This window comes from Microcaecilia unicolor, chromosome 10 (assembly GCF_901765095.1).
Source record: "Microcaecilia unicolor chromosome 10, aMicUni1.1, whole genome shotgun sequence".
NCBI classification, from domain to species: Eukaryota; Metazoa; Chordata; class Amphibia; order Gymnophiona; family Siphonopidae; genus Microcaecilia; species Microcaecilia unicolor.
Window position 1 is genome coordinate 85,876,386 of NC_044040.1, and position 24,661 is coordinate 85,901,046.

Below are 24,661 nucleotides of genomic sequence, written 5' to 3' on the forward strand. Positions count from 1 at the left end.
ACTAGCGAGGTAATTAAATTTGCTGATGACACAAAGTTATTCAAAGTTGTTAAATCGCGACAGGATTGTGAAAAATTACAAGAGGACCTTACGAGACTGGGAGACTGGGCGGCTAAATGGCAGATGACGTTTAATGTGAGCAAGTGCAAGGTGATGCATGTGGGAAAAAAGAACCCGAATTATAGCTACGTCATGCAAGGTTCCACGTTAGGAGTTACGGACCAAGAAAGGGATCTGGGTGTCGTCGTCGATAATACGCTGAAACCTTCTGCTCAGTGTGCTGCTGCGGCTAGGAAAGCGAATAGAATGTTGGGTATTATTAGGAAAGGTATGGAAACCAGGTGTGAGGATGTTATAATGCCATTGTATCGCTCCATGGTGCGACCGCACCTTGAGTATTGTGTTCAATTCTGGTCGCCACATCTCAAGAAAGATATAGTAGAATTGGAAAAGGTACAGCGAAGGGCGACTAAAATGATAGCGGGGATGGGACGACTTCCCTATGAAGAAAGATTAAGGAGGCTAGGGCTATTCAGCTTGGAGAAGAGACGGCTGAGGGGAGACATGATAGAGGTATATAAAATGAGTGGAGTGGAACAGGTGGATGTGAAGCGTCTGTTCACGCTTTCCAAAAATACTAGGACTAGGGGGCATGCGATGAAACTACAGTGTAGTAAATTTAAAACAAATCGGAGAAACTTTTTCTTCACCCAACGTATAATTAAACTCTGGAATTCGTTGCCGGAGAAAGTGGTGAAGGCAGTTAGCTTAGCAGAGTTTAAAAAGGGGTTGGACAGTTTCCTAAAGGACAAGTCCATAAACCGCTACTAAATGGACTTGGGAAAAATCCACAATTCCAGGAATAACGTGTATAGAATGTTTGTACGTTTGGGAAGCTTGCCAGGTGCCCTTGGCCTGGATTGGCCGCTGTCGTGGACAGGATGCTGGGCTCGATGGACCCTTGGTCTTTTCCCAGTATGGCATTACTTATGTACTTATGTTAGTTAACATGAAGTCAGCCAAAAGTAAGACATCTATCTGTGATTTGTTCATAAGATTACAAGAACTGATTTCTTGGTTTTCAGAGGATGCAATTATTTTACATCAATTATGCCCAAACTGTGTATGTCTCCGGATCTGAGAAAAGGTGCAATATTATTTTAGCTAAAATATAAGACAGGTGCAGAATTTTGGTGGCAGGGACTGAATGTATGCACCAGTTATGTCTGGTGTAAAGAGCACCTTCTAGATTGGCTTCCTCCATTAAAGAGCTGCTTCTTGTGGTTGCAAAAGCTGCAATAGGATGTGCAAGTTTAATCATTTTTGGAGATTTTAACATGCATGTTGACCCTGCCACAGATAAAAATTTGCAAAATTGTCAGAAGTAATGTTGACCCTAGGCTTCAACCAGAATAGAAGTATGCTAATCCATTATGTAGGCTTTATTGTATGATGGCAGATAAAGACTATATGGCCTATGCGATAAGGAGATGCTCCAATGCTATACTGAACAAATAAAGGGAAAGGAACATCCTTGTCGTGTTCCTCTCTTGAGAAAGATAGGGTCAGGTAACATGCTATTAGTGAAGACTCTTACTACAGGGTTGGTGTACAAAAAAAAAAAAAAGATGAGGGGGTACCAAACTACTCTAAGGTGGAAAAAAGATAGTCCCCCATTCCACCCTGTCAAATGCCTTCTCCGCATCTAGGGCTAAAACAACCACAGGGTGGAGACTAGCAGGCTTATTTTCGAAAGAGAAGGACACCCATCTTTCGAAAGAAATCGCAAGATGGGCATCCTTCTCTCAGGGTCGCCCAAATCGGTATAATGGAAAGCCGATTTTGGGCGTCCCCAACTGCTTTTCCATCGGGGGGGGGGGGGGGGGGGGGGGGGGGGGGGGCGCGACGACCAAAGTTCCCGGGGGCATGTCGGAGGCATAGCGAGGGTGGGACTTGGGCGTGCCTAACACATGGGCATCCTCGACCCATAATGGAAAAAAAACGAGCATCCCTGACGAACACTTGGACAACTTTACCTGGTCCTTTCTTTCTTACGACCAAGCCTCAAAAAGGTGCCCGAACTGACCAGATGACCACTGGAGGGAATCGGGGATGACCTCCCCTTACTCCCCCAGTGGTCACTAACCCCCTTCCACCCTCAAAAAAAAAATTTTTTTAATATTTTTTGCCAGCCTCAAATATCATACCCAGCTCCATGGCAGCAGTATGCAGGTCCCTGGAGCAGTTTTAGTGGGTGCAGTGCACTTCAGGCAGGAAGACCCAGGCCCATCCCATGTGTAGTTTTTTTCTAAACTACACGGGTGCCATGGGTGCACCTCATCAACATGCAAACAACCGCTCATCTGCCTTGAAAGAAATTTCTCTTTAGGGAGAAAGAGGGGCTAGGCAAAGGGTACAAAGAACAGGAGGGTTAAAGGCACATGAGAACAGAACAAATAATTGCCTCTTCAGCGTACCGTCATGCTATGACAGCTCCTGACTTCCCGTTAAAATTTCCTCATAAAAGGTAGGAAGGCTGCTTCTGTGCATCGCTCAGAACGCACATTTGAATACAAAACTACTCATTTAAATACATTAGCATGCTGCTGTGAACTGTAAAAAGCCCGCAGAGTTCCTTTGTGTATTCATCGATGGATTCCCTGCTCACTAAACCAGCTTGAACCAATTGAAAACTCGTGTTGCTGACTCTGTAAGTTTAATTCATCTCCCCCTAGAAAACTAAGCTGGAAGATACAATGAATGGAAACAGCAGAGCTACCTAAAACTATCTTAGGGATACCAAAGCCAATTGGTATTTTGTTTTTTAGAATATAACCAAAACATATGTATAAGATAAATTTACATATATTGGGTCTCCAAATCATGCAGATTTTTCATATATATTCACCATGTACAGTGGTGGAAATAAGTATTTGATCCCTTGCTGATTTTGTAAGTTTGCCCACTGACAAAGACATGAGCAGCCCATAATTGAAGGGTAGGTTATTGGTAACAGTGAGAGATAGCACATCACAAATTAAATCCGGAAAATCACATTGTGGAAAGTATATGAATTTATTTGCATTCTGCAGAGGGAAATAAGTATTTAATCCCTCTGGCAAACAAGACCTAATACTTGGTGGCAAAACCCTTGTTGGCAAGCACAGCGGTCAGACGTCTTCTGTAGTTGATGATGAGGTTTGCACACATGTCAGGAGGAATTTTGGTCCACTCCTCTTTGCAGATCATCTCTAAATCATTAAGAGTTCTGGGCTGTCGCTTGGCAACTCGCAGCTTCAGCTCCCTCCATACGTTTTCAATGGGATTAAGGTCTGGTGACTGGCTAGGCCACTCCATGACCCTAATGTGCTTCTTCCTGAGCCACTCCTTTGTTGCCTTGGCTGTATGTTTTGGGTCATTGTCGTGCTGGAAGACCCAGCCACGACCCATTTTTAAGGCCCTGGCGGAGGGAAGGAGGTTGTCACTCAGAATTGTACGGTACATGGCCCCATCCATTCTCCCATTGATGCGGTGAAGTAGTCCTGTGCCCTTAGCAGAGAAACACCCCCAAAACATAACATTTCCACCTCCATGCTTGACAGTGGGGACGGTGTTCTTTGGGTCATAGGCAGCATTTCTCTTCCTCCAAACACGGCGAGTTGAGTTCATGCCAAAGAGCTCAATTTTTGTCTCATCTGACCACAGCACCTTCTCCCAATCACTCTCGGCATCATCCAGGTGTTCACTGGCAAACTTCAGACGGGCCGTCACATGTGCCTTCCGGAGCAGGGGGACCTTGCGGGCACTGCAGGATTGCAATCCGTTATGTCGTAATGTGTTACCAATGGTTTTCGTGGTGACAGTGGTCCCAGCTGCCTTGAGATCATTGACAAGTTCCCCCCTTGTAGTTGTAGGCTGATTTCTAACCTTCCTCATGATCAAGGATACCCCACGAGGTGAGATTTTGCGTGGAGCCCCAGATCTTTGTCGATTGACAGTCATTTTGTACTTCTTCCATTTTCTTACTATGGCACCAACAGTTGTCTCCTTCTCGCCCAGCGTCTTACTGATGGTTTTGTAGCCCATTCCAGCCTTGTGCAGGTGTATGATCTTGTCCCTGACATCCTTAGACAGCTCCTTGCTCTTGGCCATTTTGTAGAGGTTAGAGTCTGATTCACTGAGTCTGTGGACAGGTGTCTTTCATACAGGTGACCATTGCCGACAGCTGTCTGTCATGCAGGTAACAAGTTGATTTGGAGCATCTACCTGGTCTGTAGGGGCCAGATCTCTTACTGGTTGGTGGGGGATCAAATACTTATTTCCCTCTGCAGAATGCAAATAAATTCATATACTTTCCACAATGTGATTTTCCGGATTTAATTTGTGATGTGCTATCTCTCACTGTTACCAATAACCTACCCTTCAATTATGGGCTGCTCATGTCTTTGTCAGTGGGCAAACTTACAAAATCAGCAAGGGATCAAATACTTATTTCCACCACTGTATATTCTGAAAAAACAACTGGCTGGGTATGTCACAGGAACTGAGTTGAGAATCACTGCTTAGACTTCTGTATGTTTGAGAAGTCTGATAAATACCATCAAAATTAAGTTTAGCTATTTGACTGGTATATCTGATAAGACAGAGAAAATAGGCTGAATCTATAAATGTATTTTAAAGAAGCAATATGCTTTCTTAATTTAGGCATAATGGGGGTAATTATAAAAATGGTGTCTAGGTTTGGAGGTGAAGGTGCATATTGTATGAAGCACATAGGTGCCCGTGTGTCCTTTGTGACTTAGCACCTCCCACAGGCTGTCCATGGTAGGGCTGGGTCCACAGGACCAGGAGTCTATACTTCTTTCATAAATACTAAAAAGTCTTTATTTAAGAACCAAACTCAAATAGGTTTATTTTTTCTTGTACATATGTAGGCTCATTTATTCTCTGTGTAACAGAGAGATAAGAGAATATCAAATCTCTTTTATTACAGACTGGGTTCCCAAATTTTCCTGCCTCTCCCTATAGAGAAGAATTCAAACAGGCACTATCCATATTGCCGCCTGCTACTTATCAACTGCACAGTTTTATATAAGATTTGTATCAGCAGGATATTTGTACATGGGTTCCTGAAATCAGAGCCCTTCATCTCAGTTTCTTTTCTCTCCCCTGCACGCAATATGATCCAGGGATTAGCTTTCATCGTCACTTAGCTATTGTGCCTCAAAATAAACAAAATAGTTCCCTTAAAGGTTTGATTAACCCTGAAACTTTTCTTATAAAGTCATGCACAATTTTAACAAGCAACTCTGCTACCCAGTTCTCCTCTTTTCAGCCTCCTCACACCAGGCTCTGGGATCATATGGGTCCACATTGCAGCTCACCAACAGAAACACTCTGTCCATCCCCTTGAGGAGTTGCTAATTACACAACTTAATAAAGGTAATACCCAGTCCCCTGCTCCTTCTTTCCACTCTTCCCATACTTGGCTTTTGAGGTCTATGGAGCCACACTGCAGATCATTAAATAGGAACCTTCTGTCCCTTCCCTTGTGCAGCTACTGGCTCTCTCGACCTCTGTGCTGTTTCTCAGGAACCACCCACTGACAGGGCCTCTCTGTCACTGACACCTTTGTGGGAGAATTTTCCCTGCCATTAAGCTGAGGGATATATCTATATATTATTGGAATTTATTAACCACCTTTATGAAGAGATTCACCCAAGGTGGTGTACAGCAGGGTACAGCTTGGCTTAAAACTTACAATTTTGTTAACATAACAGTGAAATGATCAACATAAGCATACATAGGTAAACTTGGAGATAGCCAATTGAATCCTTGAAAAAGGAGTAATATAATAAAACAATTTCACATCAGAATACAAATAAATCATAACAAGCAGCATGGAAAGCACATTCATATAACATAGATATGATATTCATAATGTCAGCACAATACAAATGAAACATCTTAAAAGCCACATATATCTGAACGATTTAATATGTTAGACAAGATGCCTGCACAGCACAAATGAAAACATGCATTAGAACAACCAAATAAAAGATGCAATGCTTATAATGTCAGTACGATACAATGAACCATCTTAATAGGAAGAGAAGTGGAGTTGAGACATACAGATGGGCAAGCTGGATAGGACAAAGTCATTAGGATAAATAATTTATTTACAAAAATTTGATATACTACACAATATGGATCGCTCCCTGAGAAAACCTTTCCTTCCTTCCTTAAGGAAAAATAGGCCTTTCCTTTTAAGGGCCCTTTACGTTTCTCTAGCTTTAGGAAAATAGCACCATTCCTGGCTGGTGTTCTCTCCCTTTTGCTAAGTGACAGCATTTATTAGTCAGAGCTGCCACCACCGATGCATAAAGCAGTGTGATAGAGCTGCTAACCACACGTGGGGTTTCCACATATAAATTGGCATATGATGAGGTAATCAATGAGCATGCAAATTACTGCCATGTTAAAATTGCAGCAGTCATGCGTAGCTCATTACCAAATGTCACCCTTACTGTCAGCGCCTGATCAGCGATTGGCTCAGGCACCGACAGAAACAGAAATCTTAAAAAAATGCCAGCAGTCTGCACCTGCCCCAAACTAACTCCCCTCCTGCCTGACTTGTTGCATCCCCAATATTAAAATGGCCTCCCATCCTTGATAGGACTAGGTCCAGTTGCGGCACCAGCCAGCCAAACAGCCTCCCTCCCTCTCCATCTCCACCCAACCAAAGCCTAAAAAATAAAAAACAGTTCTTGGCGTCTAGTGGCATCCATCCCACAACCCCCTTTCCAAGCACCCCTGAACCCAAATACCTTGAAGGAGGCAGGAGCAATGCCTACTTGCGCCTGCCTCCAGGACCATCATCTCCAAAATGGTGACCCCTGCCCTGCGTGGTGCATCTTGGGATGCACTCGGAAGGGCCAGTCTGCTATATAAGGGTATTTCTACCCTATATGGAAGACTGGTCCCGGGAGGGTGGAAGGGTACCACCAGACACCAGGGAATCAGATTTTATATAGAGAAAGGGTGCCACAGGGGATTTTCTTTTAATCACCGGGGTGGGGGGGGGGGAGGGGAGAAGGAACCTGGTCAGGTAATTTTACAGATGGGAGAGGAGTGGGGCTATTACCAATCACAGTGCTATATATCAGCCTTAGACCTGGCAGAAGATTTCTGGCATTTAGCCCTCATGGTAGACGTTAGCGCACAGCTCTGCATTCTGCGGGTTAGCTTAATCTGCTTTTTAGCATTTATTTATTATGCAGTGCGCTGATGTCTACCACAGCTGTTCAGAAGACCTTTCAGCATACAGTGGTCATTAACCAGCGGGTAAACTGCTCATTAAGGCCATGCTGTAGCCCACAGTAGCCTTTTGCATCAGCCCCTTGATTAGAAAGCTGACCTAACAGAATGAGCAGCTCCCTTCCCCATAGTTCAAATTTGTTCTTGGGTTTCTCCTGCCCTTTTCTTAAGGTAAGTACTGGTAGTTCTTTCTTTCCCATCCTGCAATAGGTACGGACACTAGTATTTGCCTGCTCTTCAGTGAGGAAGCCAGGTGGGGCATTGGACTCCAGGTTTCACCTTATCCCCAAGCCTTACTGTCGCCTCCATGATCTGGTTTAAAAAGAGGTGATTTGGCTTTTTATTTGCCTCCTCTCTTCCTTTATTTGGAACTGTTTCAGCTGGTCACACTTTATAACATATTACCACAAATAGCACCTAGATTGTGGTCAGTGACATTCATATTTGCTTAGAAGCAAACAACTATCAGCATATAAAATACATGTATAAATTGTGACTCTGTTCATGGTCCACCCAAACTCTTCCCTGAGAATGCGTTTTTACACTTGCACTATACATGCTTTAAGGCATGATCTAATTTTCTAAGAGGCATTTTATGTGTGAAAAAGATTTTAAAAATTACCTCCACAATGCTGTACCTCTAATACACTGCCATACAGCTCCTGGTACAAAATAGTTTAAAGAAAATCAAAGATTTGCTAAGTTGCTTGAAATTAAATTATCTTACCTCTATATGGTTTTTCTGCTGGTCTGAAAGTAAAGGGAGCTAAAAAAAAAAATTTCAAAACATTCTCAATTGTCATAAATGTTTCATCAGAATTATTTAAAAACAAACCCACTATTATCAATCCTGATTAGAGAAAAAAAACAATAATGAACTAGATATTGTACAAGAGATTTCTTCCCATCACAACAAGCCTCTACTGTTCACTTGGTTCTATTATGTCACTATAGCACAGTGAACTTTCAGCAATATTGTAAAAACTTATTTTACACATAGTTATGTCATCTTTATAAGGATAGGGCTCAACCTGCATATGGGCCACATTGGGATGGGTAGAGCCATAATATAATATAATTGCCTGTCTGCAAGATTTTACCACCAAAGAGTGTATATTATCCCTGGCACATAGCAAAGGAGTAGTACACTGGAAAGATTTAAAGGCTGAACTGTATTCTGATCTATCTCTGAAGAGAAGGGAATTTAGAGGAGTTACAACTTTTTTGAGATCTAAGTCTATTCATTATAGATGGATTTCCCCTTCGGAGTTGCTATTCACGGTGCATGGAGAACATGATAGAGTGCAAAAGGCTGAAGCAGCATGAAAAAAGCTGGTTGAGTTACAGGTGCCTAACATACCAGAGGAGGTACGGGGGCTCAGGAAGGCTCCAAAACCAGTGTAGCTCCCTTGAAGTGGAAACATTTGGATAAAAGCCCCAGACCCTCCCATTTGGTCGGGCACTTCTTAGCAAGCTGCACTCATAAAATAAGATAAAAACGGTCAACAGACTGCTGTCGGTGTTCCCTGAGAGGTGCACTCATTGTACAATCTTATTTTGATCTAGAGGGTCTTTTCTATACTTATGCATTTCTACTAACAACCTGAAGTGCTATCATTATTTTCTTTTGCATTTTTTGCTCTGCACCTGTTATTTACATAACATTTTATTCACTGATGTGTATTTTTGTTAAGGATAGCAGATAATACAATAGGTTTTTAAATAAGTGACTCTGGGGTATTTGTTCTTTTTTCTGTGTTTGCCATTATGAGGGGTTAACTCTGTCAATTTATAAGTTGAGAAGATGCTGGGATGCTGATGGGTAGAACCTTATGTGGTTGGTTTACTGTGACTTTTTTTTAAGTATGTTCAATTATTTAATAAGATTTTTTCAATGTATGTTTTATATATATATATTTACGCATATTGTTTAGGTATGTATGTATCTCTTTAAAAAAAATAATTTTCTTGTTCTTTATAATTTTGATGGTGATGTTTCATTTGATTTGATTATGTTTTTTAATATTGTTTCTTTAAAAAATTTTTAATTTTATTCTTACACATTTTATTTTATTGTTAGACCCCTGAGGCAGGCATTGTTTACGCTGAAACACGGCCCGTGTCGGGTCACTCATTAATAAAGGACTCCTGTTGTCTCAGTCTTGAAGGCCCAGTTGTGCTTTTTTGGTTGTATAACAATGCGTGTAACATAATTGGCTTAACAAGCCAATCAATGTTGTTAACAGCACTTAACAAGCAGTAAATCCCTGTGCACTGATTTACACGGACTAGGCCATATTCTAACACACATAAATTTGGGAACACCCATAAAACACTCATTTCCCCACCCATAACCACGCCCCTGTTTGGATGTGTGCATTAGAATTTAGGCATAGTGAGTTATAGCATATGATTAGCAAGTTCTGAGCATAAATTCTTATTGCTAATTTAAGCTCATTATTGCTTGTTGCTGTTAATGCTGATTGGCTTGTTAAGCCAATTAAGTTACACGCATTGTTATGGAATATGCTTAGATTTAATCATGGAAAGCTAGGCGCGATATATAGAATCTGACAGAAAGCGACAATCAATCACTTAGCTTAAACAAAGAGAAAAAAATGCAGTAAATTGATAAAAACCAAATATGTGCAAAACTGATAACAGCCGATGAATACATCAAAACATCCTTTAAATAAAGTGACAAAAATTGTAATCAATATAATTATAATAATACCAAAGCCGACGATGGTCAGCGTCGCAAGGCTGCTTCAGGGTCTAGGTGTCACACTGTGGATAGAAACATTCGGTCAGCTAAAAATAGGCACTCTCGAGTATTATATACATTTAAAGACTGGCTCTCAGAACTAAACACAGTACTGGGAGAATGAACAGCACGACTTCACAATGCTTTTCTCGTCATCTGACTAACGGCTACTGGCGTGTGCTATATTAGTTCTGGTGACATCAGACGCTGTCAACGAATACACCTATCAGCGACTCAGAAGAAATGACACTACTCTACTCGAGTGTTCAAACCAATAGGATCAGGCTGCCATTAGTGACACATTGTAACAGATACCAGCACGCTTTTGAGGATTTGTGATGCGTGGTACTTCAAGCAATTCATATTACAAGTCGAGGTGGAGATTTCCAAAGATTCCTTTTACAACAAGAACAGAAGTGGATTTTTAGGCTGTGTTCCTTAGACCCTATTGGTTTGAACACTCGAGTAGAGTGGTGTCATTTCTTCTAAGTCGCTGATAGGTGTATTTGTTGACAGCGTCTGACATCACCAGAACATTATAACACACGCCAGTGGCCGTTAGTCAGATGACGAGCTTTGTGAAGTCATGCTGTTCATTCTCCCAGTACTGTGTTTAGTTCTGAGAGCCAGTCTTGAAATGTATATAATACTCGAGAGTGCCTATTTTTAGCTGACCGAATGTTTCTATCCACAGTGTGACACCGAGACCCTGAAGCAACCTTGTAAAACGCTGGCCATCGTCGGCTCAGCACATGAATTGAAGAGAGTACAGCACAGTACCAGTGGGGGCAACGTGGTCCATGGCACCACCGTGAAAGATAAGTGATGGTGCCTATAAAGCTATTATAGATTTTGAAAGAGTAATATATACATACAAAATATAATAGTCAATTGGAGACCTACAACATCTGCAGGAAAAATTGTACATCATAAGGTTTTGGCCGATGATGAAGGCAGGATCCTTGTGATCTGTTCTAGCTCTGATAGATTTATCGTGATCTTTGAGCTCTTTGAGGCCTTTTTTCCTGCTAAGTGCAATACTGTTATGTATACAGTTTAAATTACTGTCATTTCTTGGCAGCAGATTATTTTGTGAGTTTGACATATAGCCTAGCATATCCGCACCCGAGTGTTAATTTATTTTTGATGAAAAGACAACTACAGTGTCAGAACAGGCTGACATTTAGAATATACACTTAGCCAAGACCTTAGAGAAAACAGCAACACTAAAAAAGGGTCTTATGACCCACTCACAAACACTCACCTTAGTTTTTTCCAGAATTTCACATCCTTAAACATGAAGGACAGAAACTGGAAAGGAGATGGCGTAAATTTAGCAGGCTAAACTGTAAGAAGCACATGACACAGTACCGCCAAGCCTTAATAGCAATCAAAAAACAATATTTCTCTCAATGCAATTTGTACAGGCTGCCAATTCAACCAAGCAGTTGTTCAGTATAGTAAACAGCCTACTACAACACCCACAACAGAACCAGCCTGCCCAGTCTAAACTAAACTGCAATGATTTTGCTGCATACTTTGACAACAAAATTAAAAGTCTCCGCTAGGATTTACAGGCAATCCCACCCAGTCTCCAATCAGTTAACCAGGAGTGCACAAACCTTCCCCCTCTTGACAAAGACAGATGGGACATTTTTAACTCAATGAAAGAGGAGAGCCTTGACAAAATCCTAAGAGACCTTCGACCAACTACCTGCTTCCTCAACCCCTGCCCATCAAAGATAGTGCAGCAGGCAAGTATGGGCCTCACAGAAGGTGCCACAAAATTGTGAACACCTCTCTTTCTAATGGGCAACTACCAACAGCATTAAAAAGGGCAGTGGCTCTCCCTCTGCTAAAGAAAAACAACCTTGACCAGGACAAACTTGAAAGTTACAGGCCAGTATCCAACATCCCATTTCTAGGGAAACTTATAGAACATTCTGTGTTCAACTTAAATGATTGGCTAGAAGAAAGAAACTAGCTAGATGCATGTCAGTCTGGATTCAGACCTGGTTATGGAACAGAAACGGTCCTCGTATCTCTACTAGATGATCTTCACAAAAACCGAAACAGGGGATTCGCCACGGTGTTAGTACTGCTAGATTTCTCAGCAGCTTTTGACACTGTGGATTGTGATATCATGCGAGCACAACTGACAGAAACAGGTATCAATGGAACAGTACTTGCTTGGTTCAGATCCTATCTGACAGGCAACAATCCATAATGTTTGTCAGCAACTCATGACCAATATGGACACTGACCTGCGGGGTACCACAAGGATCGATACTGTCACCTATTCTGTTCAATACCTACCTCAAGCCACTAGCTGAGCTGATTTGGTCAATGGACACTTAGTTCTACATCTATGCGGATGATGTGCAGCTACTCATATCCATTGAACCTGACTTACCTTCAGCCTTGAATAAACTGATTACCTGTCTAACATCAATTCAAGAATGGGCTAAGTACAAAAAACTTTGCCTGAACCAAAGTAAAACCGAACTTCTCTGGGTCCCTAACACAAGTGGATACATACCTGACATCAAAATCTCTTTAGAGAAGTACGAACGCCCCCTCAAATCACAAGTTAGGAACCTCTGAATACACTTAGATTCAACACATACTCTGAGTCCCCAAATCCAAGCAACCTTCAAGAGCTGCTTCTACTATTTGCGACAGCTACGCTGCCTCTCTCCTTACAATCGAGAAGGTAAATCTTATCCCAGTTATGCATGCCATGATAACATCAAGACTGGATTACTGCAATGAACTATACAACAGTCTGACTACAAAGGGTCTGCACCAGCTCCAGTTGATTCAGAATGCTGCAGCAAGGCTCAAAGAACGTTACAAGCGATGTGATCACATCACACCATTTTTGCAAAAATTTCATTGGCTACCAGTAAAATACAGGGCTAAATTTAAAACTCTATGTCTGATCTTCAAGGCCTTTAAAGGCAATGGCCCAGAGTACCTGAAGAACAGAATGATCCTCTAACCACCCCCAAGGACATTAAGGTCCTCTCAAGGACTATCACTAACCACACCCTCTACAAAAGACATTACACAATGTGATTCCCGCAAGCGAGCCTTCTCCAGAGTAGCCCCCACACTCTGGAATGCACTGCCTGACAGGCTCCGATTAACACAAGACTATCTCTACTTCAAGAAGCAGGTGAAAGCTTGGCTCTTCAAAAAGGCCTTTAATGGAAGAAGTAACTAACTTGTTAAGTCTCACACACACAAGCAGTGGCACAGGCAGCACATACTGCAGCAGGACATGTTTATCCACTCCTACCCTAGCTGAGATAATATTTAACCATCTCTCTAACCTCATGTGCAACTTTCTTTAGTCACCTTATTTTTTTAACTCTTCTTACCTATCTATATGTTTCATCTTTGCTTATACCCTTCACTATCAATTAAAATGTTGTATTACATATTGTGTTGACATTGTAAGTAGTATACAAAGAAAACTCAAAAATCAAAACAGCTGAAGAGCAAAAATACAGAAACTACACCACAGATTGCTCTAACAATAAGTTAATAACTTGGGACTTCAAACATAAAATGAATTTAAATAAAGGAAACCTCAAGAGTCTAGGGCGCCTACAGAGATGGTCTTCTCTTTAATAGACTTGCATCATGGGCTACAATTTAAACCTCTGAAACTAACCTCAGTGTAAAACAACTCCGCAATGGAGAAAAAAGCACTGCAGCTAAAAAAACAGAAGAAAGTTTTAAATCAATAGTGAAGTACTAATAACATGTCTCTTAAATAGATCACTGGAACGCGATAGCAATTGAAAAACATGTGCACAGCATAAAAAATAGTCACTTAGCTTCTCCAACTGAGTAATAATCCAACATCTTTCATCCATCCAGAGTAAGCTCTGACTGTAAAGCTGATGCTGCATGTCTTTTCCTCAGGAAAGGGGTCCTTTGTTTCGCTACTGCCTCAGGAGGAGTTAACAGATGAACGTATCTTCTAGTCTCAAAAAAATAAATGGCAAAAAATGGCTGCTGGATGTATAAAACACTCTCATAAGGAATGCCCCCTTCTCATGACATCACGTCTCTAAAGCCAATCAGACATAGGCATTATGACTCAGACCCAGCCAGTTAGTAAAAAGCTTCCCATTCAACCCTCTTGGGACCATAGTATGTAATTTAAAAATCCATTTTTGCTGTTTTTGGTGGAGACGAGAAATATAACCTCGACATCCATGGCTGTTCAAGGCTATACAGTGCAATAGATCAAAAGAATGCTGCCAAGGGCATATGTAATTTTCCAGTATTAATACCATGTTTATGCTCTATTAATCGAGTTTTTAATATTCTTCAGGCCACATGGACATGTTATAAGATAGATTACCGCTTTTGAATTACAGTTAGTAGAACATTTAATATATATCCATCTTCTATTTAAATCATCCCAAAATTTTGTAGTTTCTTCCATAACTTCACAAACTACACAATGGCCACATTTTGAGTGTCCAGGATTTTGGATCGAACTCCTTGACCATATTTCTTTTGAGCAAAAATCTCATGAGTAGATAATATATTCCAAAGTTTACGTACAATCTTGGCAATTTGTGGAGACGAAGCCGTATAGTGTAACATACAAGCAATATCAACACTTGAAGATTTATGTGGTTTATCTTCTAACAAAAACTCGCAATGATTAAATAAAGCTCTCTTATAAGCATGTTTTATCACTTTCTTAGGATATCCATGTGCCTGTAATTTATCACTTGTGTAGCAGCTTGTTTATATTACTTGAAGAATCACAAATCCGTCTGCAGCGCAAAAATTGTGCAAAAGGAAGACTATTCCGTGTATGAATAGGATGCATACTATCATATGCTAAAACAGCATTCCAATCTGTACTCTTTGTGTAAATATCAGTTTCCAGCCAACCATTTTTGTTATTCTAACATCCAGAAAACAGATTTCTGCAGGATGGACTACACATTGAAATTTAATAGTAAGATGACAGGCATTTCAAGATAGCATAAACTGATTAAAACATTGTTCGTTGGCATACAAAATCATGAATATGCCATCAATAAAATGCCACCAACATAAAACATATTCAAAAAGAGGAAGCTTATAGATGATTTGTTCTTCTAAATTGGCCATAAATAGGTTGGCCACTGGTGGGGCAAACGATGCCCCCATAGCACTTCCTGAAAGTTGTATATACAAATCACTGTTAAACAGAAAATAATTATTCAACAAAGCAAGTTTTGTAAGTTGAAGAAAAAAAGTTGTAGGTACTGTAACTGGTCTTGGTCATTGGCTTAGAACTTTCTCAAGAACTTCTACAGCTTCATTTTGCGGAATAGCTATATACAGTGACTGTCCATTCAGTGTTACAAGTAACGCAGTATCAGGAATAGAATGTAATTTATCTATTTTAGTAAGAAAATGAGTTGTATCTTTAATATAAGACGGAATAGATGGAACTAGAGGTGCCAAAAAAACAGTGCTTTTTTTGTAGGAAAAAAGGTACCGGTACTCATTATGGGTGAGGTCACCATCTATGGCCCCGCTCATATGGTAGCCACACCCACAGTAGCCACACCTCTTTATACCAGCCATGGCACATAAAAACAGGTATCATTGAACATACTATACCAGTATAGGAGAAAAAAAATAACTTGTGATTTTTTTTTCATTATAAATAATTTCTGTAAGCTGTTACAGCTCCAGTATACCAGTGCAAAAAAAGCCAGATGTATATTCTCAAATTGGACATATTCCAAACACTAAAATAAAAATAAAATGATTTTTCTACCTTTGATGTCTGGTGACTTTATTTTTCTGATCAGGTTGGTCCCAGTCTCTGATTCTGCTGCTATCTGTTCCCTTAACTCCATTTCCAGGGCTTCCTTTCCATTTATTTCTTTACTTTCCTCCTTTCTTGCTCTACATCCATAGGTAAAAGTTGGGTCCCCCGCAGACTTGACTGGAGGAGGTATAGAGTGGATCCAGTTCTTGCCTATTTTCTCCATCCATGTGCAGTTTTTCTCCTCTTTTCCCTTTCCCTCATCTCCATCAGTATGCATCTCCTTCCTCTCTCTTCCCTCTCATCCATCAATGTCCAGCATTTCTCCTCTCTCCATCCATGTCCACCTCACTTCCTCTCTCTTCCCTCTCCTCCATCCATGTTCATCTCACTTCCTCTCTTCCCTCCCCTCCATCCATGTCTAGCATTTCAACTCTTTCCCCTCCATCCGTGTCCAGAATTTCTCATCTCCTCTAAATCCATGTGCATCTCCTCCTCTGTCTTCCCTCCCCTCCATCCACATACAGCATTTCTCCTCTCCCCTCCATCCATGTTCATCTCACTTACTCTCTTTCCTCCTCTCCATCCATGTCCAACATTTCAACTCTCTCTCCCTCCCCTCCATGTGCATCTCCTTCCTCTGTCTTCCCTCTCCTTCATCCATGTCCAGCATTTCTCCTCTCTCCCTTCCCCTCCACCCATGTGCATCTCCTTTCTCTGTCTTTCCTTCCCTCCAACATTTCTCTTCCCTGCCCTCCACTCCATCCATGTCCAGCATTTCTCCTCTCTCCCCTCCATCCGTGTGCATCTCCTTCCTCTGTCTTTCCTTCCCTCCAACATTTCCCTTTCCTGCCCTCCACTCCATCCATGTCCAGCATTTCTCCTCTCTCCCCTCCCCATCCATGTGCATCACACCTTCCTGTCTTCCCTCTCCTCCATCCATGACCAGCATTTCTCCTCTCTCCCCTCCATCCGTGTGCATCTCCTTCCTCTGTCTTTCCTTCCCTCCAACATTTCCCTTCCCTGCCTTCCACTCCATCCATGTCCAGCATTTCTCCTCTCCCCTCCATCCATCCATGAGCATCACCTTCATGTCTTCCCTCTTCTCCATCCATGTCCAGCATTTTTCCTGCCCTCCCCTCCATCCATCCATGTCCAGCATTTCTCCTGCCCTACCTTTCCATCCATGTCCAGCGATTCTCCTCTGGCCTCCCCTCCTATTCATGTCCAGCGATTCTCCTTTGCACCTGTTCTTCCCTCCCCTCCATGTCCAGCGATTCTCCTCTGCCCTCCCCTCCATGCTAGCGATTCTTCTTTGCCCCATTCCTCCCTCCCATTCATGTCCAGCGATTCTCCTCTCTCCCCTGCCCTCCCCTCCTATCCATGTCCAGCGATTCCCCTTTGCTCCTATTCTTCCCTCCCATCCATGTCCAATGATTCTCCTCTCTCCCCTGTCCTCTCCTCCCTCCATGTCCAGCAATTCTCTTTTGCCCCCTATCCTCCCCATCCCTTCCATGTCCAGTGACTCACCCCAGCCTCCACCTGCCCCCGAGATCGTTCCAACCCCAGCCCCACCTGCCCGCCCTCAGCTCTCCGACTTTCTGTTCACGCCCCCTGCTTTGATATCTTCTGTATACCCGAAGTCGCAGCGGCGAACCGGCAGTGAAAGCAGAAGGCAGGCAGACTCACCTCCTCGTCGCTTCCCTTCCCTTTCAGCGCGTCCCACCCTCGCAGAAAGGAAATTACATCAGAGGAAGGCGGGACACTGAGGGAAGGGAAGCGATGAGGAGGCGAGCCTGCCTGCCCGCTGCTTTCACTGCCGGATCGCAGCGACTTCGGGTAAATAGAAGATTTCAACGCAGGGAGCATGAACGGAAACTTGGGGAGCTGAAGGCGGGCAGGTGAGCTGGCCCTCAAAAAAAGGTGCAGGTACGCCGTACCGACGTGTACCGGCATAAAAAAGCACTGCAAAAAACAGTCCACATATTTGCAAGATCTTTCCAGAAGAGAATCACAAGCTGATACAATAGGGCGTCCCAGTGGATGTATTAGAGTTTTATGTATTTTTGGAAGAATATAAAAAAATTGGTATCTTAGCCGGTTTATGATTCAAAATGGCATATTCATTTTTATTCAAACACCTTGTTGAATGGTCCACTTGAATGGGAAACATTTTACTTATTGGCTGGGTCTGAGGCATAATGCCTATGTCTGATTGGCTTTAGAGATGCGATATCATGAGAAGGGGGCGTTCTTTATGAGAGCGTTTTATACAGCTGGCAGCCATTTTTTGCAGATAATGGACGTCAAGGTGATATTTCTTGTTGTCTCTACAAAAAGGAGTAGAAATGGATTTTTAAATTACAAAGTATGGTCGCAAGAGGGTTGAATGGGAAGATTTTATTAACTGGCTGGGTCTGAGGCATAATGCCTATATCTGATTGGCTTTAGAGATGTGATGTCATGAGAAGGGGGTGTTCTTTATGAGAGTGTTTTATACATCCAGCAGCCATTTTTTGCCATTTATTTTTTTGAGACTGGAAGATACATTCGTTTGTTAACTCCTCCTGAGGTAGTAAAGAAACAGAGGGCCCCCTCTGTCGAGGAAAAGACATGTAGCTTCAGATTACAGTCAGAGTTTACTCTGGATGGATGAAAGATGGTGGATTATTACCCAGTTGGAGAAGCTAAGTGACTATTTTTTATGCTGTGCACATGTTTTTCAACTGCTATCGATGCGATCCAGTGATTTATTTTTAAGAAATATGTTATTAACTTAGTACTTCACTACTGATTTAAAACTTTCCACAGTTTTTTTTTTTTTTGGCTGTAGTGCTTTTTTTCTCCATTGTGGAGTTGTTTTACACTGAAGTTGGTTTCAGAGGTTTAAATTGAAGTCCATGATGCAAGTCTATTAAAGGGAAGACCATCTCTGTAGGTGCCCAAGAGGTTTCCTTTATTTAAATTCATTACATGTTTGAAGACCTAAGTTATTAACTTATTGAAGTAGTATACTATGCCATACTTTGTATTGTTATTTGAATAGGAGTGGCCTAGTGGTTAGCGTGGTGGACTTTGGTCCTGGGGAACTGGGTTCAATTCCCACTGCAGGCAAAGGCAGCTCCTTGTGACTCTGGGCAAGTCACTTAACCCTCCATTGTCCCAGGTACAAATAAGTACCTGTATATAATATGTAAGCCGCATTGAACCTGCTATGAGTGGGAAAGCGCGGGGTACAAATGTAACAATAAATAAATAATATTGCCTAATGCTCATGTTTGATCTATTCTTACTGTACACCGCCTTAAGTGAATTCCTTCAAAAAGGCAGTAAATAAATCCTAATACATAAATAAATAAATATGCTGCTAGATTTACTATAGCTATTGACTGGAAATCTCATACTCTATTTTCAACCACTGGATGGCACCAGAGATTGCTCTATGTTGCTTTAATGGAATACTTAACTGCTCTTCGAAGAAACAGATTGGCCAGATGTATTCCCACATGGACTATACTTCAAGCCTTCATTTTGGACTAGCTGTCTGGTTTGCAAGCTTGGTGGAGGGGAGGGGGTTTAGGGGTTTGTTCTGTGGATGTTATGCTTGTTTTGTAAGTAATATTTTGAATAAAAATGTAAAGATTAAAAGAAAAGAAATAGAGCCAAATAGCTTGGTTTATAAAGTAGTGAACGGGCTACTTTCCCATATTATGTTATATATGGTATGATATTTATGGCAAAGCAAATTATTTAATGAATTAAATGTCTGCCAGTTTGATGGGATTGTTTTAAAAGAGGTTGACATCTAAATGTCTGACCTACTGGTGAAATTTAAGTCAGACTCTTTGATATTCTGGTTTTGGCTTCCTTAGGAATTAGTTGTTATAGGGAGTTTTTTTTTTAAACAAGTTAGCTTTGCTCATTCGTGCTGCCATTTATACAATAAATATCTACTTGCGTTTCCTGTCAGAATACTTATTGGTAGAAAACAGAGTAGAGTCAGGAACAGAGGTCAGTGTAAATAATTCTCTAAACACTGTACATAGTTCTACATAATTGGGTATTCACATAAGGGTAGCGACCATTCTCCATAGGCATTGCACTGTTTCCTACAGAATGTTTTGTAGGGGGAAGACAGGAAGTGGTGGCTTATGAAGACCGAAGGAGAGATGGATAGTGCAAAGTACAAGCAGATCCTGATGGAAAACCTATTCCAGTCTGGGACTGGGGAGAAGACTCACCTTTCAACACAGCAAATATCCTAAGCACAAACCTTATTCAACAACAAAGTTGCACATGAAGAAAAACGTGAAAGCTCTTCAATGGCATAGTCACAGCCCTGACCAGAATCCAATAGAGAATATATGGCAAGACTTGAAGACTGCATTCCACAGACTATTCCCAGCCAACTTGAAAGAGCTATTCTGTCAAGAATAAGCAAAACAATCTGCACCATCCTACTAGCCAAAGTTGGTAGACAGTCATCTTGAACAACTTATGACTGTTACTGCTACAAAAGGAACTGCAACCAAACTACCAAGTCACAGCATGTGAAGACTTATACAATCAATACTTTTTTGTTTCTTACTTTTTGGAATTTCTAAGTGTTTTTCACATTGAAAGTGTAGAATGTATTTATAGATCATGGGAAAAGTCTTACTTCAATACGTAGTATATTTTTTAGACAGCAGAATGTTAAAAAAATCTACAAGGGTGTGAAACTTAAAAGGCAGAGTAGGTACTTTACCTTTAATTGCTATAGCCAAGCCACACCAAATGCACATATAGGCACACAGTACTAACAGACATATCCAAGTTCACTGTAAACAAAAGGTCATTCGGTACCCTTTACTAGAGGTAAAACAAAATGCCTTCAATAGTCTCATTATAACAGATTACCTGTTTCAAAACATGAAGGTAATCATAACAAAAGCCAATAATATTTGAAGATATGTCATCATCATCATGGATTAGTAACTGTAACATCAGAGGCACTTTAGCTTCAATGGTCTGTAAGGTCTCTTGTGCATTCTTCATATCTCCATTTTTCACCAGTTTAGTCCAGCTAAGAATAAGCGACTGGCCCATTCCATTTACAAGCTTAGAAAATCTGGCAAGAAAATCTACATCATCTTCCTGGAGAAAAAAAACAAACAAACAACAGAGAGAATTATTTGTTTTAGAAGTAAATTTTTACATTTTAATTCTATCTTTATTAACTTCAAACTTAACACCTCTGAGTTACATATCTCAGTTTTAGATAGCTTTTATAAAACAGCATCATATAGTGGAACAGATATTTAGGAAGTGAACAGTTAATTCAAAAACAAGAGGAAATCAATGGAGTGCATTAGCGAAAGCTATCAAAGATGCTGCCTACCAAGAAAGTGAATGATACATACCTGTAGCAGGTGTTCTCCGAGGACAGCAGGCTGATTGTTCTCACGACTGGGTGACGTCCGCGGCAGCCCCCACCAACCGGAAAAAGCTTCGCGGGACGGTCGGCACGCAGGGCACGCCCACCGCGCATGCACGGCCGTCTTCCCGCCCGTGCGCGACTGCTCCCGCCAGTTGAATGACTAGCAAAAAAGATGAAACACACAACTCCAAAGGGGAGGAGGGAGGGTAGGTGAGAACAATCAGCCTGCTGTCCTCGGAGAACACCTGCTACAGGTATGTATCATTCACTTTCTCCGAGGACAAGCAGGCTGCTTGTTCTCACGACTGGGGTATCCCTAGCTCTCAGGCTCACTCAAAACAAGAACCCAGGTCAATTGAACCTCGCAACGGCGAGGGTACAACAGAAAATTGACCTACGAAGAACAACTAACTGAGAGTGCAGCCTGACCAGAATAAATTCGGGTCCTGGAGGGTGGAGTTGGATTTACACCCCAAACAGATTCTGCAGCACCGACTGCCCGAACCGACTGTCGCGTCGGGTATCCTGCTGGAGGCAGTAATGTGATGTGAATGTGTGGACAGATGACCACGTCGCAGCCTTGCAAATCTCTTCAATAGTGGCTGACATCAAGTGGGCCACCGACGCTGCCATGGCTCTAACACTATGAGCCGTGACATGACCCTCAAGAGCCAGCCCAGCCTGGGCGTAAGTGAAGGAAATGCAATCTGCTAGCCAATTAGAGATGGTGCGTTTCCCGACAGCGACCCCTAGCCTGTTAGGGTCGAAAGAAATAAACAATTGGGCGGACTGTCTGTGGGGCTGTGTCCGCTCCAAGTAGAAAGCCAATGCTCTCTTGCAGTCCAATGTGTGCAACTGACGTTCAGCAGAGCGGGTATGCGGCCTGGGGAAGAATGTTGGCAAGACAATTGACTGGTTAAGATGGAACTCCGACACCACCTTCGGCAGGAACTTTGGGTGGGTGCGGAGCACTACTCTGTTATGATGAAATTTGGTATATGGAGCGTGAGCTACTAAGGCTTGAAGCTCACTGACCCTACGAGCTGAAGTAACTGCCACCAAGAAAATGACCTTCCAGGTCAAGTACTTCAGATGGCAGGTATTCAGTGGCTCAAAAGGAGGTTTCATCAGCTGGGTGAGGACGACGTTGAGATCCCATGACACTGTGGGAGGCTTGATAGGGGGCTTTGACAAGAGCAAGCCTCTCATGAATCGAACTACTAAGGGCTCTCCAGAGATGGCTTTACCTTCCACACGATAATGGTAAGCACTAATCGCACTAAGGTGATTCCTTACTGAGTTGGTCTTGAGACCAGACTCTGATAAGTGCAGAAGGTATTCAAGCAGGTTCTGTGCAGGACAAGAACGAGGTTCTAGGGCCTTGCTCTCACACCAAACGACAAACCTCCTCCACTTGAAAAAGTAACTCTTTTTAGTGGAATCCTTCCTAGAGGCAAGCAAGACACGGGAGACACCCTCAGACAGACCCAACGCAGCGAAGTCTACGCCCTCAACATCCAGGCCGTGAGAGCCAGGGATTGAAGGTTGGGGTGCAGCAACGCTCCGTCGTTCTGCGAGATGAGAGTCGGAAAACACTCCAATCTCCACGGTTCTTCGGAGGACAACTCCAGAAGAAGAGGAAACCAGATCTGATGAGGCCAAAAGGGCGCGATCAGAATCATGGTGCCGCGGTCTTGCTTGAGCTTCAGTAAGGTCTTCCCCACCAAAGGTATGGGAGGATAAGCATACAGGAGGCCGGTCCCCCAATGAAGGAGAAAGGCATCTGACGCTAGCCTGCCGTGTGTCTGAAGTCTGGAACAGAACAGAGGCAGCTTGTGGTTGGTCCGAGAGGCGAAAAGGTCCACCGAGGGAGTGCCCCACTCTCGGAAGATCTTGCGTACCACTCTGGAATGGAGCGACCACTCGTGCAGTTGCATGACTCTGCTCAGTCTGTCGGCCAGACTGTTGTTTACGCCTGCCAGGTACGTGGCTTGGAGAAGCATGCCGAACCGGCACGCCCAACGCCACATCCCGACGGCTTCCTGACACAGGGGGCGAGATTCGGTGCCCCCCTGCTTGTTGACGTAATACATTGCAACCTGATTGTCTGTCCGAATTTGGATAATTTGGTAGGACAGCCGATCTCTGAAAGCCTTCAGTGCGTTCCAGATCGCTCGGAGCTCCAGGAGGTTGATCTGCAGATCCTTTTCCTGGAGGGACCACAGACCCTGGGTGTGAAGCCCATCGACATGAGCTCCCCACCCCAGGCGAGATGCATCCGTCGTCAGCACTTTCGTGGGCTGCGGAATTTGGAATGGTCGTCCCAGGGTCAAATTGGTCCGAATGGTCCACCAGAGCAGTGAAGTGCGGCAACTGGTGGAGAGGCGGATGACATCTTCTAGATTCCCGGTGGCTTGGAACCACTGGGAAGCTAGGGTCCATTGAGCAGATCTCATGTGAAGACGAGCCATGGGAGTCACATGAACTGTGGAGGCCATATGACCCAGAAGTCTCAACATCTGCCGAGCTGTGACCTGCTGAGACGCTCTGGTCTGCGAGGCCAGGGCCAGGAGATTGGTGGCCCTCGCTTCGGGAAGGTAGGCCTGAGCCGTCTGGGCATTCAGCAGAGCTCCTATGAATTCCAGAGACTGTGTTGGCTGGAGATGGGACTTTGGGTAATTTATCACAAACCCCAGCAGCTCCAGAAGTCGAGTAGTGCACTGCATAGACCGGAGGGCTCCCGCCTCCGAGGTGTTCTTGACCAGCCAATCGTCGAGATATGGGAACACGTGCACTCCCAGCTTGCGTAGGTAGGCCGCTACCACCACGAGGCACTTTGTAAACACTCTTGGGGCAGAGGCGAGCCCAAAGGGCAGCACACAATACTGAAAGTGCCGTGCGCCCAGGCGGAATCTGAGATACTGTCTGTGAGCTGGCAGTATCGGGATGTGAGTGTATGCGTCCTTTAAATCCAGGGAACATAGCCAATCGTTTTTCTGAATCATTGGCAGAAGGGTGCCCAAGGAAAGCATCCTGAACTTTTCTTTGACCAGGAATTTGTTCAGGCCTCTCAGGTCTAGGATGGGACGCATCCCCCCTGTTTTCTTTTCCACAAGGAAGTACCTGGAATAGAATCCCTGCCCTTCCTGCCCGGGTGGTACGGGCTCGACCGCATTGGCGCTGAGAAGGGCGGAGAGTTCCTCTGCAAGTACCTGCTTGTGATGGGAGCTGAAAGATTGAGCTCCCGGAGGACAATTTGGTGGCAGGGAGGCCAAATTCAGGGCGTATCCGCACCGCACTATTTGGAGAACCCACTGGTCGGAGGTTATGAGAGGCCACCTTTGGTGAAAAAATTTTAACCTCCCCC

At 43.0% G+C, this 24,661-nt stretch overlaps 1 protein-coding gene across 2 annotated transcripts in view; it reads right to left on the bottom strand.

Annotated features, from left to right (window-relative positions):
- The window catches only part of XPOT (exportin for tRNA), a 645,960-nt gene that overhangs the window by 260,337 nt on the left and 360,962 nt on the right, over positions 1 to 24,661 (bottom strand). For both annotated transcript variants that reach the window (XM_030215950.1, XM_030215951.1), the window contains 2 exons: positions 20,775 to 21,011; positions 8,045 to 8,083 (listed from right to left, as the gene is read on the bottom strand). In XM_030215950.1, the coding sequence (XP_030071810.1) occupies positions 8,045 to 8,083; positions 20,775 to 21,011 (276 nt within the window). The remainder of the gene's footprint in view (positions 1 to 8,044; positions 8,084 to 20,774; positions 21,012 to 24,661) is intronic.